A 16,697-nucleotide genomic window follows, 5' to 3' on the forward strand; every position below is an offset into this window, starting at 1 on the left:
ACCTGGGGGTGTTGGTTGACAGCTGACTGAACATGAGCCAGCAGTGTGCCCAGGGGGCCAAGAAGGCCAATGGCATCTTGGCTTGTATCAGAAACGGCGTGACCAGCAGGTCCAGGGAGGTTATTCTCCCTCTGTACTCAGCACTGGTTGAGACCGCTCCTCGAATCCTGTGTTCAGTTGTGGGCTCCTCACTGCAAGAAGGATGTTGAGGCTCTGGAGCGAGTCCAGAGAAGAGCAACCAAGCTGGTGAAGGGGCTGGAGAACAGGCCTTATGAGGAGCGGCTGAGAGAGCTGGGGTTGTTTAGCCTGGAGAAGAGGAGGCTGAGGGGAGACCTCATTGCTCTCTACAACTACCTGAAAGGAGGTTGTAGAGAGGAGGGTGCTGGCCTCTTCTCCCAAGTGACAGGGGACAGGACAAGAGGGAATGGCCTCAAGCTCTGCTAGGGGAGGTTTAGGCTGGACATTAGGAAAAAATTCTTCACAGAAGGGGTCATTGGGCACTGGAACAGGCTGCCCAGGGAGGTGGTTGAGTCACCTTCCCTGGAGGTGTTTAAGGCACGGGTGGACGAGGTGCTAAGAGGCATGGTTTAGTGTTTGATAGGAACGGTTGGACTCGATGATCCTGTGGGTCTCTTCCAACCTGGTTATTCTATGATTCTATGATTCTATGACTTCCTGAAGCATCAAGTCCATAGTCATCTATGTTCTAAATTACAGTCGCATCAATTTGGAAATTACTTATTCTATGAGTACAGAGTTGATTTTAATATTACTTTCTGATATGTTAGGTTACCGTATTAGTTTTCTTCAATAGGCTGTCTTTGCTATCCAACTGGAAGCACATTTTTTGAATAAATGGATTTACTGTGAACATTTAGGGGAAAATCTCTTTCTTCATTTATACTTCAGTTTCTCAGTAAGATCCTTGAAGCATACTGATGTTGTTGGCACACCATACAGTTTCCTTTGTACATATTATTATTATACAATTGCTTTTCAAAGCTTCACATAATGAACTAGTAAAGCACTGAAGTAGTGTTTAGTAAATTTTTCACCATTAATTCTATTTCACAACACCCTCATCTGTCTGTCTCAAGAAAATTATATGAAAAGCTCAAGGTGGCATAAAAGACCTAGAACATGAAAGTGCCAATTGTCGGACAACTCCCTTCCCCAGCAGGATGGGGTGATGTGCTTTTCGACTCCACTGTGTGATTGCTTTTTCAGCATCACACATGCTTTTCTTTCCGTAGCATTACTGTGTAATATTTATGCCTGACCATCTGGATAATTTTAATAGATTCTAATTCAATTTTACTTGTATACAACACAAGTGAAGGTAAACTACAATTAACACCTATGTCGATCTTGGCATAAATTCAGATTCCTGATTAGCCTGCTCCCCACGTCCACAGTAAAGTCCTCCTGCTCAGTAAAGCAACTGCACATCTAACACACAAACAACAAAATAATGTCTAATGATTAGTAAATTTCAAGATAAGTATTCAATTCACAATGTACAATTAATTAGCAAAAAAAAAGTCTGGAAAGTAATGTGCACAAGAATGTCTGGAGTGGCTATGCAGGGAGACTGAATTTTCACATGGAAAGGGACACACTACTGTTAACTCAAGATTTTTTGTTACTTAGTCACTGAATTTTTGGATTTTGGTAGAAAATTTTTGTGACTTTTGTGATTGTTTGACAAATTAAAAAACTTTCTGGTAAAAAAAAAGAGACCTTCCTTAATAGTAGTTGAACTAAAAATGATTTTTAAAAATCTATACCAACTGAGAGGGTTCACAGCATATTTTTTCAGTTGCTTTTCCTTCAGTAATTTCTAAACCAAGGTACACTAATGTGGTTTTTAAATTCAAGAGTATCAGGAGAGCCTTGCTTGAGTGGTGTGATCCTAAACTGGCGTAATTAGGGCCTGGCCTGGGAGCAGACTCTTTAATAGAGCAGCACACTGAGTGGGGGGAACCATTCACACATTCCCTCTCAGCTCTTCACAAGCTTTTCTGGGCGATGAGCCAGCTGGTAAGAGAATCAGGCTGATCCAACCCATTGCAAGAGCCTGGAGAAGTGGTTCAAGAAAACCTACACCTCCCGCCACCACAGAGGAACTACACATGCACCCTAAGAGGAGCGATTGTGAATATGCATGCTGGCTGCACCTGGAGGGCTTGCAGGGAAACAGACTTTTCCAGCTGCTAAAGCAAGACAAATAAACTTCTCTGTAGTGTTTGGAGAATCCTGCATTTCAGAATATAAAAAACAGTCGATCCACTCCATGCATGGCAATATCCCTGGTATGAGACAGACTGCATTTCTATCATGAGGGAAAGACGAGTGCTGGCCTGCTCTGTAAAAGCTGCTGTGAAAAGACCTAGGTACCCTCTCTGAAAGTTTGACATTACAAATCTTAGTGAAGAACTGGAGTGTGTGTTCTCCCCTGTCCTCCCAGTTCTCTAGAAGTACCAGAAACAAGAGAGAAAGGAGGAAAGACGCAATAATGATGTAGGTGACATATGATACTCCAACAGTCATAGCAACTAAGTGACACATCAGATTGCTGCACAGAAATATGTTTAACATTAAAATGCCTCCCAAAATCCCTAATCACATAGTAATCTTCATTAGTATTCTGAATATTCGATACCTGTAAACAAACTTGCATAATTTTTCTTCCCTCTGCAACCAAAATATTCTAATATTTTCAGGATAAAGATGTGATCTCTGCACCAGCTAGTTAATTCCTCCTTTCAGTTAGGTACAGATGAAGCCATTATGGAATAACTTCCATTAGAAGGCTGCTAGTAAACATTTTTCTGCATGTACAAAGATCATCTATAAGGTTAGCTTTAATAATTTATGTACCTTAAAATTACAACTATCTGCTTTATCGATAATATCTCAATGTGATAGATATTTACTTTAAATTAAAATGGAAACCATACTCACTAATGTCATTTCCTACATAGATGTCACGATGACATGATGCAGAAAAGTGGTTTTCATGTGTAAAAGTGGTTGTCAAAGACAGGACACAAGCCTTTGCAGCCGACTTGTACCGATATAAATAAGGACCTCCCAGCAAGATTGTTACACAAACACTTTCACTGTAAATCAATTAAATATGTCCAGCTTCTTTTTTTTTTTTTTTAACTAGTGTATTTAACCCTCTACCTTAAATGGAACTCCTGTTTTCTACACCACAAAAGCTTGAACATAGCTATTTCTCATTTCCCTCCACTACACATCTTACCTAAAAATAACTTCTTGCCTCCTTTTTATCACTTGGGGTTATCCTTGTCTTCAGAGTGGGTATCATTGATGCAGATTTCTGTACCTTAGAGGATAACTGCATATTCCTTCTAACAGACTTACAAGGGAAAATGGGACTTATGATTTTCCAGCAGCTATCTTCCAAATTTAATTTTCTCCAGGCCTCAATGTTTGCTTATATGTAGGCCACACATTTCCTCCAGAATTATACTCAAGAGGAAAAAAGACTATTTATCACCACTCTCCACTTACACTTATATATTAGGCATTCGGATCTCTCTAAATCAGTGCTTTCTAGAATGTACAAAATCCTCATACTTCCTACACTTAGCGGCATGCATTAGATAAATATAAATATGTAATATACTGGTTTTGGAAAGACACTTTTAGACCAGTTAAGATTTGTTTCTATTTTTGTTGAATGTGATGCAAAGAAAACTCTATATAAGTTACATTCATAGCCTTTTTTTTTCCATTTTTAAACTAGCAATATTTTTACTGACTTTACACATGCACGGTTGCAGTCAGCGTGCATTAATTCAGAGGATATAATTGAAAAGCAGTGGGTTTTGCTTCTTTTTTTCCCACATTCCCAATTTCTTATCTCACATCAGCTCCTTCTGTATGTTTTAAAAAATAACTAAAAGTTGCAATATTAATGACATGCCTGCTTACTTATTATGTGCAATTAATTTTAAATTAAGACCTATATGAAGATCCAAAGGGAGATGACCAAACTAGGAGGGAGTAAATCAAGGAGTGCAGGTTAGAAGAGACTATGAATATATTTTCATGCTAAATTTCCAAGCTAAATTTTTGCATTTTGCATATCTTTAAAAAAAGTGTTTTTTCTGATACTATGCACTAATGAGGTAAACAGTAAGTAATTAAACTTAAATGTATACTCACTTTTCCTAAATTTTATCAAATGATTACACTTCAGTGAAGTGCTTATGCTAAATAAACAAAGCTTACCTTAACAACTGAACACTCCATACAGCATGATATTTATACAACAGGCTTGGTACACACTGAGCTTAACCCTTTGATTCCAAGAGTCATGATTTCCTGACACACCATCCTAATTCAGAATGCATTAGTACTGACGTTAAAACAACAAATCTCTCAGCAAGAAGGAAAAAACAACTAACCAATTCTTTGTAGATATATTAACTTATGGGACTGAAGATAATTACCTACTTGTTGTAATCAAGATAAAGTTCAAATAGAAATAGCTAGGCTATTTGTAGCTCTTACAGCAAACAAAATTACAACTAGCTGCCCAAATTACTGTGCTGTGTAGCCAACAACAGTACATGTATCGTGTGTCATCCAAGCACTGAAATTTGCCTACTTGGAAAGAAAATGCAGTGCTGTAGACAAACACACACCAGTGGCAACAAACTGATAGCATTTACCTTTTGGTTATGCTTATGCTCTTCACAGTTCTTGAAGAACCACAAGTCTGGCTTGTAACTGTAGGTGTAACAAGACCAATAAAGCTGCCAGTTTCAAAACACAGGTTGTCATAAGGACAGTGACTTTCTGCCATAAGAGAATGATCTACAGATTCTAAGAGCCACAGAGACATTTTCCCTGTCATGCCTGTTACGGAATCATGGTGATAGGGAGTGAAATCCATGAAAGCAATCAGCTCTCTTCATCATGGGTTACCACAATCACAGCTTCTCAAGAAAAGTAAAATATTCTGAAACAAAAAACAATACTACAGAAATTTTAACCTTACTACTGCAATATGTTTTCCAAGATGCACTGTAAGAAAGTAAATGCTATTATCTCATCACATGCAGGTTAACATTATCCTCAACAATCATCACAAGCCCTCCTTAGCTATTCTGCAATATGTCATTAATCAATGTATGTACTGATTGGATCCATTCAATGGGTGCATCAGTGTAATGAATGGCATATATAAACATCTTTCAAATACATTTATTCGGATATCTATACATGAAAGTAAAATCGCTACTACAATTGGTACTCAAGCTTGTCAGATGGGATATTTTTCTCCTTCTGTTTTGCATAAGACATGCTAATGGTTATGCCATCTGCAGTCTGAAACCCAGAAAAATGTAAATCGGGAAGTAATAGTAGATGAACATAAGCGTCTATCTAAAACTGTAATTCTTGCAGGTATTCACTCACAATCTAAATATAACCCTTTTCTCCCTGAAAATATAAGATAACTACTAGAAAAGGGTAACTTTTGCATTAAAAACTAAACCAAAAACATTTTCCAACACAATATTCCCTTTTTTTTGCAACAGATCACATTGGTAGTGGTAAATGAGAAGGACAGAAAAGACAAACAAAGCCTTCTAGGAAAATTCACGTGTTCTCTAAACCCGTCATCTCTATAAAGCACAGTAGAAATTGACAACTTACCCAACACCCTGTTTTTGCAAAGTTGAGGACACAAATTTGAAGGATTCTTCAGTAAACTTTCAACTTGTTGATTAGCTAGTAGGTGCTGTGAGTCACTAAAATACTTGACGTATATTGGAATAACAGAGACAACATATGTAAAAACACCATATGCTACTTTCCCCCAAATATCCATTAAATACAAAATGATGGCCTCTAAAATGAATACCTTTTTTTCCATCTTTGGCATGTGGCACAACAGAAGTTTACATAAGAATATGGAGCACATGAGAGATGCAATGGCAAGGCTTACCTAACACCCACATTCGCCTACAGATGTGTGAGTTAGTTTTAAAAGTTTTATTAGGTTTTTACAAGATTTATAGATCAGTTCTAATATACGTCCAGTTGCCAGATTAGTAAAGTGCTCTAAAATTCAAGGAAATTAGAAATATGCTAATATTAAAATATTTTACAATATTGGGAGAAGACTGTTTCCCTAAGCACAAACGCAAGCACAAACATTTTTGTCTTATAAATCTCAAATTGCCAATACATATTTAGCAGTTCCTACTGCTAGGACATCTTGGCTAAAGTTGCCATTAAATCTGGCACAATAAAATAATAATAATGTACAATTTTATGACCGGTGTTACAGTATTTGGTCAAACAGGCATCATGATGCTCAAAATGTGAATTTCCATTACACAACGAACAATGAACAGCTCTGTAGTAACAGTAAAAGACAGAAATAAAAAAGCTCCAAGGACTCATTTTCCAAAGCATTTTATATCCCTTTCACTAAAGAAGAAAATTAAAACAGAGTTTGTGCTCATATCTAAATTTACATGGTATCTGATACATAAACCAAAGTCTAGGAGCAAACTCCATTTTCCTCTAATTTAAAAATGAACCAAATGAAGTGTCTAAGGCTAATAAGAGGCACTGTGTACGTACTCATCATAGAAGGAAAAGCTGGAAACATAAGCAATAATCTTGGCTTTAGGGAGCATATAACAATTTTGAAAATAAAATTTGTTTCCTTTTTTTGTTCTTCCTGCCTCACAAGCGTGACGCATGAGGCACTGCCTCTTCCTGGCAAGCACACAACACAGGATGTCTCTAATATACCGCTCCATGGCATTTAAAAGACATCAGGCCAGGGTTAGTGCTTTGGGAGCAGGAAAGCACAATACTTCCACTCCTCATCTCATCATCCTCTAGGTTATGTGCACGACTGTCTTTATCTCTGAACATGGTTTTCCCTTCTTTCACCAATGCCCACCACAAAGAATGCATCCCCACATCTCTTCAGCCTTGAAAAGAAGGTTTATGAATGGGTGAAGAATATGAATAGAGAAGTCAATAGCTCCTGAACTACACCAGTTTACAAGTTAGAGGATTAAAGTAAGCTAACTTCACTGGGTAACATATACTGGGAAAATATCACTATTTTTGCCTGTTTCATATACTTCCCTTAACATCTGGTGTTGGCCAGTTTAGAGACAGGACATAGGGCTAGACAGACCTGGTACACTCCTAGTACAGCCCACATAATCTCTCAGCATGAGGAGTTGGCAGAATAAACTACTTTCACAATATTCATTACGTCGATCACCTCCAACCCTTCAAGATCACCCATTCTGCTTCTAAAAGCTTAAAAAATCCTATGTAGTTCATACGCTACTGCCCTTACAATTACTCTTCTTGTGTGCATTCAGCCTAGAAGGCATTTAATACAGAGCAAAGTCAAAGGTGAAGACTGGAAAGCTGAGATGGTCCCAGGACTGCTATGCCTCTGGAATGGACTACAACTACAGCATGGAAGATTGCCAGCTTGACATCTTTTCTTTTTTTCCGCTTTCTTTAGTCATTTCCCTAAGTTCTTGTTTTGTTCTGAGCAAATAAAATCAACTTTTAAAGTATATTTGAAGAGAGTTGATGTGGAATGTGGAGCTGTTTGCTGTGCTCAACATTGCTGCATGAAGTTTCACAAAGCAAAGGAGAGAACATGAATTACATACAAAAGTTGCACAAGTGATCAAATTTCACAACATTTCACTGATGGAGAAAAGGTAAATTCTGATGCCTGGGATCCTACATTATGCATGACAAAATCTAAAAATGACATTAAAATGTTCCATTCCATCAGAAAACAGGGGAGTTCCAACAGGATAAAGACTCATCCAGAAAAAAAGAGATATGGGGGAAAGTATAGTAGGCCTTCTACATTTTTATTTCCTGAATAAAGTAAAACTGTCTCTCATGTAAATCTTTTGTCTGCAACAGACTGTAATTCAGTAGTTAGAGAACCGAATTTGGCCTATATACAATGAGAGAACCAATTTTGTCAGCAAAATGCAATTTCATACAGAACTTTGAATTAATGCAACAAATGAACTGAATTTCAAAAAAAAACTAAACCCAGACAAAATTCTTCAAGACTAGAACACTGTGTATAGTTTTACTAATAATGTATTTAAAATAATTATTCAATAACAGAACTCCTGTTCACCCAAACACAATCTGAAGCCCAACAGCATCCCAGTGTGGAATCCTATGACACAGGTCTTTCTAAAATGGCAGAGGCAGGTCTCATAATTTCATGCAGTTCTATTGGTAGTATCCAAACACTTCTCTATTTGGCCCCTAGATATAGCAATGATGAAAGAAGTTAGCTAACTCCTTTCTGGATATTGTTTTAACCTTATTCTTAACCCAGTCATTTTTACAGTTAAACCTCTGTATATCTAAAATTCAGATACAAATTTTGCAACATGTCCATAAAGAATTAATTTATCCCATAGGTACTGAATTCAGACCTTTTAAGCATCTATCACCACAAAAGGTTTTTGTAACTTATAGTGAAAGGTCTCTGTGAATGAGAAGTCACCAGCACACAAGCCTGTAACCTCTTGTATGCGAGTACACACAATCATCCACATACATCCCTCATGTGTGAGCAAGCACAGAACTCTTTGCTGAGAGTAAGGCCCCAAAATCAAGGATACTTTACTAACCTGCAGTGGTCTCTGTTTGTCACTGCCCTTAGGAGATTTCAGTCCACTTGTCTGTTGCTGTAAAAGCAGCTGCCTAGCTGCCTGGAGTGCCTAAAAGTAAAAATAAAAAAACAAAAACAAAAACAAAAAAAACCATAGTAAATAATTTCCACCAGTTCCTAGAAAGAGATGAGTTACTCATTGCTAATGCTAGGTAAAAGTCCAACTCAACAAATAAAATCTCCTCCTATTTGACTTGCATTTTCTAGATTTCAGACTTCAGTTTGTTTTTTCATTAAAACATTAAAAAAATCATCTGAAACTACATATATAGGACTTCACTAGAATTTATGGATGTACATGAAATCCTGCAGGAAATAAAGTTAATTTGTTTAAAGTGCTTGAAGAGGAAAAATCATAAACTGCATCAATAGCCTCATTTCCACAAGGAACTTGTCTTTGAGTGTTCAACTAAAATGCCCACTCCCTTGCAAATTATCATTCAATTTGCATTTCCATATCACAATTTTGAAGCAAAAGCAAGTAGACTTCAAGTGTTACCGGAAGCTGTAATTAAATTTGACAAATCAACATCAGATTATCTTGAAAGTGAATTAATAAGGATATTCATTGAAGATTAAAAACACTTTTTGTACTTACAGTTCAAGGAGAAGCCTCTCCTTTGACAAAAAAAGTGCAGTTTTAATGCCAAATAAAAATGAGTGGGTTTCATTTGCATTCTTAGGAAAATCACAGAACAAAGAAATTACTATTCCATCAACCAGATCAGGCTCAGGGATGACAGTATCCCAATCAAAATAGAAAATGTTTTCATTTACTTTACGTTTTCATTCCAACTCAGCAAAATACAGTTAAACATATGAAATGTAAACAAACATTCCACTTACCCGAAGAAGGGTAATCTAAATTATTTTTCCCTATAAAATTATTTTTATAATGCCAAGTGTTATAAAATGTTATTATTAAGAAATGAAAAAAAACCCCAAACCTATTCAAAACATTCCCACTTAAACTACCTGGAGAACTGTATTTTCTCCTCCCTTAAAAAAAAATCCAGTAAATAGCAGTCACAGCTTTAAAATACATGATTCTGTTACCAATGTTATTAAAACATACTTTAGATGGAATATATTGCAATAAATGCCATTTGATCAATGTTCCCTAAAATAATAATGACTCTGAACTGATAAAGAAAGGTACAATTTGATTAGACTCAAATGAGCTGGTTTTTAAGATAGTTTCTAGTATCCATGACAACAGTTGCTTTGACAAGATGTGCATATGGCATTACACTGCCAGCTGGTGTGAACAATGTTTGAACTACTGCATTGAGATGCTGAGCAAACAGAAAAAGTTGCCACGTCTTAACCCTCAGGGAAGGCAGTCATCCCCTGATCAATTATGAAAAGACAGAGAGAGGGCTGCTACAGTCTGGCTCCAAGCAAGTTTTCTGAGAAGGCAGGCAGACACAGAAAACCAAAGTAAACAAACTGAATGCACTAGCACCATCTCCTAACAACATTGATTCGTCTCCCCATAGAAGGCTCTGGTACAAAGTTTGCAGAGCAGACTTTTAACATTTGGAGACATTCCCACAACAATACCCATATTGTTTCATCAAATTCTCAAGTAATTACAGGTCAGCTTTACAAAGACTATACATTCCTCTGAACCTAAGCAACGTGACGCACAGAGCTAGCTTCTCTCTGCCAAAAATAAATAAAAGTTAACATATTTCAAAGTGTACTTGAAATATTTTGTTACCAAGGAACCACTGGATGCCCCGTTTCCTATGTGAATAGCATAATCTTCTTTGCACTCACAGTTCTTGAGCAGATTCTAAAGGACAATCCTGCTCTGTCTGAGATCAGAGAGAAATATAGTTGTTGATTTCAGGGGCACCAGGATTTGGTCCCAATATCTTGCAGTGGTTTAGGCATAAAACATGGATCGAATGCATGAACAGATCCATGGTGAATTTATAACACTTCTCAATATTTAGAGGTCTCCAAAAGGGAAACTTGAATGGAAGCAAGAGAACTATTGCAGTCCTGAATTCATGGGAGACTGTACAGGAAACTCTACCTCACTGCTCAGGATGATACTGCTACAAGAACCAGAGAAGAGACTTGGAGTTAAACAGGAAAAAACATACAGACTATTATTTTTTTTTTTAATAATTCGTGGTGGTTGCCAAAAATTAATTATGCAGCCATATCTGGAAAATAAATTGTAGTAGCATTGTGCTGATGTATATTTGCAAATAACTGGAACACTCTGCAAGTTGTTTCGGTGTCCTCATCTTCCTGAGCAGCAAAGTCATCTCACTTGAATAAAATAAAATAAAATAAGCAAGCATGCACCCAGTAAAGCCGTACATTTACCGTACTTGAAAATTAGAGAATTGCAGTATGTTGCAGCTTAGATTTAAGCTAGATAGTATCATTTCAGATTGTCGCTAGCATACTCCTGTGGAATCAGCCTAGGAAAGCATGACTTCCTACCATTAACTACAGAAAGAGACACATTTTTATGAAAAAGCAAGGCAGCACAACAGGGTATGTTTGCATAAAAGGCTCTACTACTTAAACTACTTTGATTCATATGTGCTGGCTGGGATATCTTTAAAGGAGTAAAGGCTCATCTTTTAATACAGAATGTCTTATAAATGATGACTACCTGAATACTTCAGTGATCTTATTGTGGCAGTTTAGATTATTGTAAACACAGGAGGTAGAAGTAGAACAGAAAACAATTTCAAGAGATCAGAGATGATTTGAAACTCATAAGGAGAAATCACTGTCAGTCTTTGTTCTTACAGCACTTCTCATATGGTACTTTTTTCTCCCAGTGTACTGCTTAACTTTAGGTTCTGCTACTCAGTAAACAACCTCCCAGAAACACATTGTTAATTTCACAGGATTATTACTGACATTTTTCATAAGTGAAGATTATGACACTATAAAACATTCAGTTCTACCAATTAATTTGCTGCTATTAAATCTTTGAAAAACAAATTGACAACTTGAAGGTGTCTTTCAAAATTCACAGTTTAACAAGTACAGTTCAAATAAACACTCATCCAATGTATCGTTTATAAATTTCTGTGAACTAATCTGATATCACCTCACTGTCTAAAAACAGTTCAATGAAGACAAACTAACAGAATTTTATAAATCTGGCAGATCAAAATTATGTTTAGTTCTACCTCAAGTTAACAGCAGCAAGAACAGATTCTAAGGCAGTCAAAATCATATCTAGTTTCCAATACATTTGTTGCAAATTTAGGAGGCACTTCTCCTTAATTAAGTTATCTAAGTAAGTAAAACTATACAAAAAAGTCAATGTACACAAAAGCGATAAAAAGAACAGAGGATTAGAACATTATTTTAATAATGCAAATGAAAATCATTATAATGCTTTAAGTAATGGCTGTATAAGCAGGAAATTCATGCATATAGTTTCCAGAACTCACTGTGTCTTCTAATAAAACATTTATTGGGAACACTACTTCTTAATATTTACAGTGCAGCTTTGGCATAGCTAAAACATAAGCAGAACAAAAATGAAATTAATTGCATATAACTCACCCTATAAAAGTTGATAAATTGCAACAGATTTTGCAATTTGTTGGAGTAATGCTATGAGATACAACTTGCTTTTATTTTGCATTCCAAATCCTTGTATTTATTTTAAGCATATCTTAAAATGATTTTTGAAATGTTATAATTTTAATAAAGTGAAAGCTGCCACTAAACCAAGGTAAACCCATTACTTTAGCTTTTAACAGTAAATACATGTATATTTTTAGGAAACAGATGTCACTCATATCATTCCTTTAAGAACAGGAGTGTTTAACCTATCCGCCTGTTGCATTTGAAACGTTAAAATGAAAAATGACATCTATGCCCATTAATATCGTCAATGTATAAACAGCACAGCGTGACACATTCTTGAGAGCTGAAGGCTACAAAATCTCTCTGAAACATAAATAACAAAGCACTCAGAAGCATATTTGATGTTGATATTCATCTCTGAGAAAAACACTGCTGCCTGGGCTTCTTATGAAAATAGATGCAGCCCAAATGGATCTCCTGTAATTGGTTTCAGATAGTGAGGTCAAAAGAAATACGATACAAGAAACTATTATGTGGAACAGGCGAAGCAAGAATGTTTATACAGGCACTCCCTATTTACACTGACAAGAGGTGTACACTTTACAGATAACCAGTACCAAAAAAACTTGCCAGAAGACAACCAGATTCTTTCCTTTTTCTACCTCCAAATCCGTTTTTTCATTTTTTCAAATGACTGCATACTCTAATATTTCTGCTGAACATAAAATAAGTTCCTGAACATAAAATATGTTTCCAAATGGCTGAATATGTCAAACAAGAGTCATCTCACTGGTAGCACTATGCAACCAAAACCTATCAACATGCAAAGCTGGATTTAAGGCCAAAGACTACCCTGCACTGGTTGAATAACAAGTTAACCAAATGATTACATAGCTACATTTATTATAAAACCACCCCAGGAGAATCTCTGCCCCTTTACATCTTGCCACAGGACCATTCTCCAGCTGGCTCTGAACAAGAAGCCCAGAATTACCCACAGTTCTTTGAGATTCTTGAAAGGTGGTGACAGAAAGCCAACGCTGTTCAAGGCTAACAGCACTCAGATGATACTGCCAAACCTTTGTCTCTCACTGACTGTATTTTCCCAGAAAGTTCTCTAATGAATACCACGGCCAGTCAGTAGGGCAACTTATAATCTTTCCAAATCAAGTAGCAAAGCATTTAGCACTATTTAAAGAAACTTGCATTTAAGACAATTCAACTCTTTTCCAACATTAGTCTCTCCAGCAGATTTGACAGGAAAAGTAAGCTTCCATGCAGCCCGAGACAGCCTCACTTTTCTTCATGAACTCCTTTTCTCTAAGCTACACCAAGAAGATAATACCTGTTGGCTGAGGACAAATGTGTCACACTGGAGAGTCCATGATGTCAAGGAAACCCTGTGTCTAACTAAAACCCAAGCCACCTAACCAGCACGATTTCACCTAGGAGTAGAACACTGAACAGTGATTTCCTACAGAAGTAGAAATGAAACATCAGATACCTAAAGCTGTTGGAACCCACCTCAATGAATATATTACATAAGAAATCTAGGTGGTCCCTAAGAATAATTTCACTCAATTTACCCAACATCAAAGTATGCAAATACTCAAACAAAAAAAGATGTGTCTGTCTTTTGCATCTAGATTAGCAGCTGCAGACAGCCTGGATGTGACAGTGCACAGTTTCAGCAGCTAAATCGCAGGGTGCTCTGCAGCCTTGCCTAGCAGTAAAACATCAACCTTCAAGACATCCAAATATTTGAAACTAAATTGTGCTCAAGAGGCAATAGCCTTGGACACTGTTTTACCATCCCAAGTGCTCCTACCACCAGGCTGCTAGATAGGAGGACAGAATACAACTGACCTTCTGCAGCTGTTTCCCCAGAAAGTCGTGGTGGCCAATCAGTGAACACTGAATATGATTGAAAACATTCACTATATTGGTGCTACAGGAATTTGTGCTAATGAATTCCTGGTTCCTGGATCCTCAGGCTGCACAGCTTTTCCAAGGTTAGGAAAATACTATGTTTGCCCAGGACAGAAGCTCTTCATGCCTAGGAAATTCCAAGACAAAAGGCAGAGCACTTTGAAGGTTAGGTGGAGAGTAGGGAAAGCTCTTCTGCATCACAGTTTAACATACGTACATATTTCTCATGTGCCTAACCTTAGAAACACAAGAATTTCACTAGATCTGTCCCTCATTTCCTTGGACTAAAAGCACTTTGTTGGGGTTTTTTTTGTTTGGTTGTGTTTTGTTTTGTTTTGTTTTGCTTTCTTAGGATGATGCTGTCAGTTTCCACATACAGAGGCTCTGATGGGATTCAGATTTGTGGTCTACCCTGTGACTCAAACAATACTAGAAGAGATTCTCAATCTACCTGAGCCTCTGTTTTTCCCTGATGTGTTCCAGGATTAATTTGCAACTGAAGAGAAAAAGTAACAGTAATGAACTGATGAATGCAACATGAAGTCTCATAATGCTGTTTAATAAAAGGAAATTAATCACATAATTGTCATAAACCTATTTTCAAACAGCAATCTATCAGGAAGAAATTATGCATCTGTAGTTATTGACCTTTCATTTTACCATGACTGATTTGTAATTAGACTAGTTTTGTGAAAAATAATAGTTAATTACCAGATTTTTTTCACTCTAATTGTTTTGGCAATTTTTTTTTTTGTTTAGTGTCTTGCTTTTTCCCCATGTGAAGGATGCTAAATAAATACAGGGCTCTAATAACTTAGCAGCTAACACATTTCATATTATAAAACAAATTTAGCTTCTCGCTATATAACCCAATTTAACGGATACTAAACAATGTTTCATAAACAACCCTCTCATTTTTCCTGCCCATTATTTGGCTGACCAAGAACCAGAAAGAAAACACCCTTAATAATGGCTTGTTTCAGTTCCTCACGGCATTAACAAGGCTCTTCCCTGTAGACATCAATCTGCACAGGTCATTAGGGATACACACCAGACCACACATAACATGGTCCATGTCAGCAAACCCAAATGCCACCTCCAAGGCTTGGATCACCTGAAGAATGCAAATGGCAAGAGTGAGGAGAGATGGGAGCCCACAGCACCCAAGTTGTGTTCCAACCTGACAGTTACCTTTCTGTCATCCCATGTGTCTGAACTTAACTTTCCTTTGGTAAACACAGCAGCAGGCAGCCTATACTACTTCATTCCTACTATTTATATTACACAGTGACTAATTGAATTAATTAAATGAAAACAAAACCAGCACATACAAATACCAGCACCATAAGCACACAAATGTCCTGCCACAGCTCTTTTCTTCCACATGGCATTATGTTTAGAAAACTGGGACATATAATAGCTAAATGGAAGAACTGATGTCTTAGTTTTACATTAACAGAATGTAGCAATGGTGGCATGTACAAGTTTTCCACAGGAAAACTGGTATGAACTAGTTCACATGAAAATCAAGTAGCAGATAGGTAAAAGCTATTTAAGTGTGCAGGGGAAAGAAGAACGATCACCATAGCTATCCCATGTATATATTTATGTATATATTGTGCAAATGTATATGTATCTCTGATATTAAGGACTTGGTTAAAAAAAAAACCTTCTTTCAAGTCTATCCATTGTAGGCATTCACTTCTTTGCTGTGAAGCCTACTTTCAGTGAAAGCAGTCTCAAACTAAGCAGTGTTGGTTTACGTGGAAGAATAGATAGTTTTATAATAAATAAGAAAGAAACTGACGCAAATGAAAGCAACAGTGGTTCCATTTGTACTGAAATCGAAATGCAGAGCAAATGTGGGAGGAAAGAAACATAGTATCAAGGGAAGCATCACAACATTAGGCTGTTAGAAGGCAGCAGCTTTAACTGATACAAATCCAAAAGGGAAATTTATAAATTAAAGACAATGAAATATGCATGGAGATTATTAAGCAAATGATTAATGAAAATCATCATTAAGATATATGCCAACCAAAAGGTGAGGTAGATATAAAACAAAAGGAACTATGCACTCAAGCATTTTGTTCTGGCCTACACCAAGATTCCTAGAGTAGAACCCAAAATCTGAGAAGACAGATGGGAGGACTGATTAATTTTGTTAAGTAATACAGAGAGGTAAAATAAAATGTGAAGAACAAATGCCAAACCAGTATTTACTCTAGAATAGCGTTAGCCATTTAAAAGGCAGAAATAAACACCTCTATGTTTATAACTTATTTTCAATTAAATAACATTCTGCAAAGTGACTTGTAAAGAAGAGCTGACGCAAAGCATCATAAGCACAGATTCTTCACCCTGATGCCCTGCAAGCGAGAGAGCAAAGCCATCTGTCAGAGTTTGGAACTACATGGTACCAAAATAATTACAAATAAAGTTACAGTAATTATACAAG

At 36.8% G+C, this 16,697-nt stretch overlaps 1 protein-coding gene across 10 annotated transcripts in view; it reads right to left on the bottom strand.

Annotated features, from left to right (window-relative positions):
* Nucleotides 1-16,697, bottom strand: part of FOXP2 (forkhead box P2) — a 422,073-nt gene that overhangs the window by 112,486 nt on the left and 292,890 nt on the right. For 9 of the 10 annotated variants that reach the window (XM_069851240.1, XM_069851278.1, XM_069851249.1 and 6 more), the window contains one exon: nucleotides 8,694-8,783. In XM_069851240.1, coding sequence (XP_069707341.1) covers nucleotides 8,694-8,783 — 90 coding nt within the window. Of the gene's footprint in view, nucleotides 1-8,693; nucleotides 8,784-16,697 lie in introns of those variants that run through there. The other variant, XM_069851269.1, reaches the window with a different exon arrangement.

This window comes from Phaenicophaeus curvirostris, chromosome 1 (genome assembly GCF_032191515.1).
Source record: "Phaenicophaeus curvirostris isolate KB17595 chromosome 1, BPBGC_Pcur_1.0, whole genome shotgun sequence".
Lineage (NCBI taxonomy): Eukaryota > Metazoa > Chordata > Aves > Cuculiformes > Cuculidae > Phaenicophaeus > Phaenicophaeus curvirostris.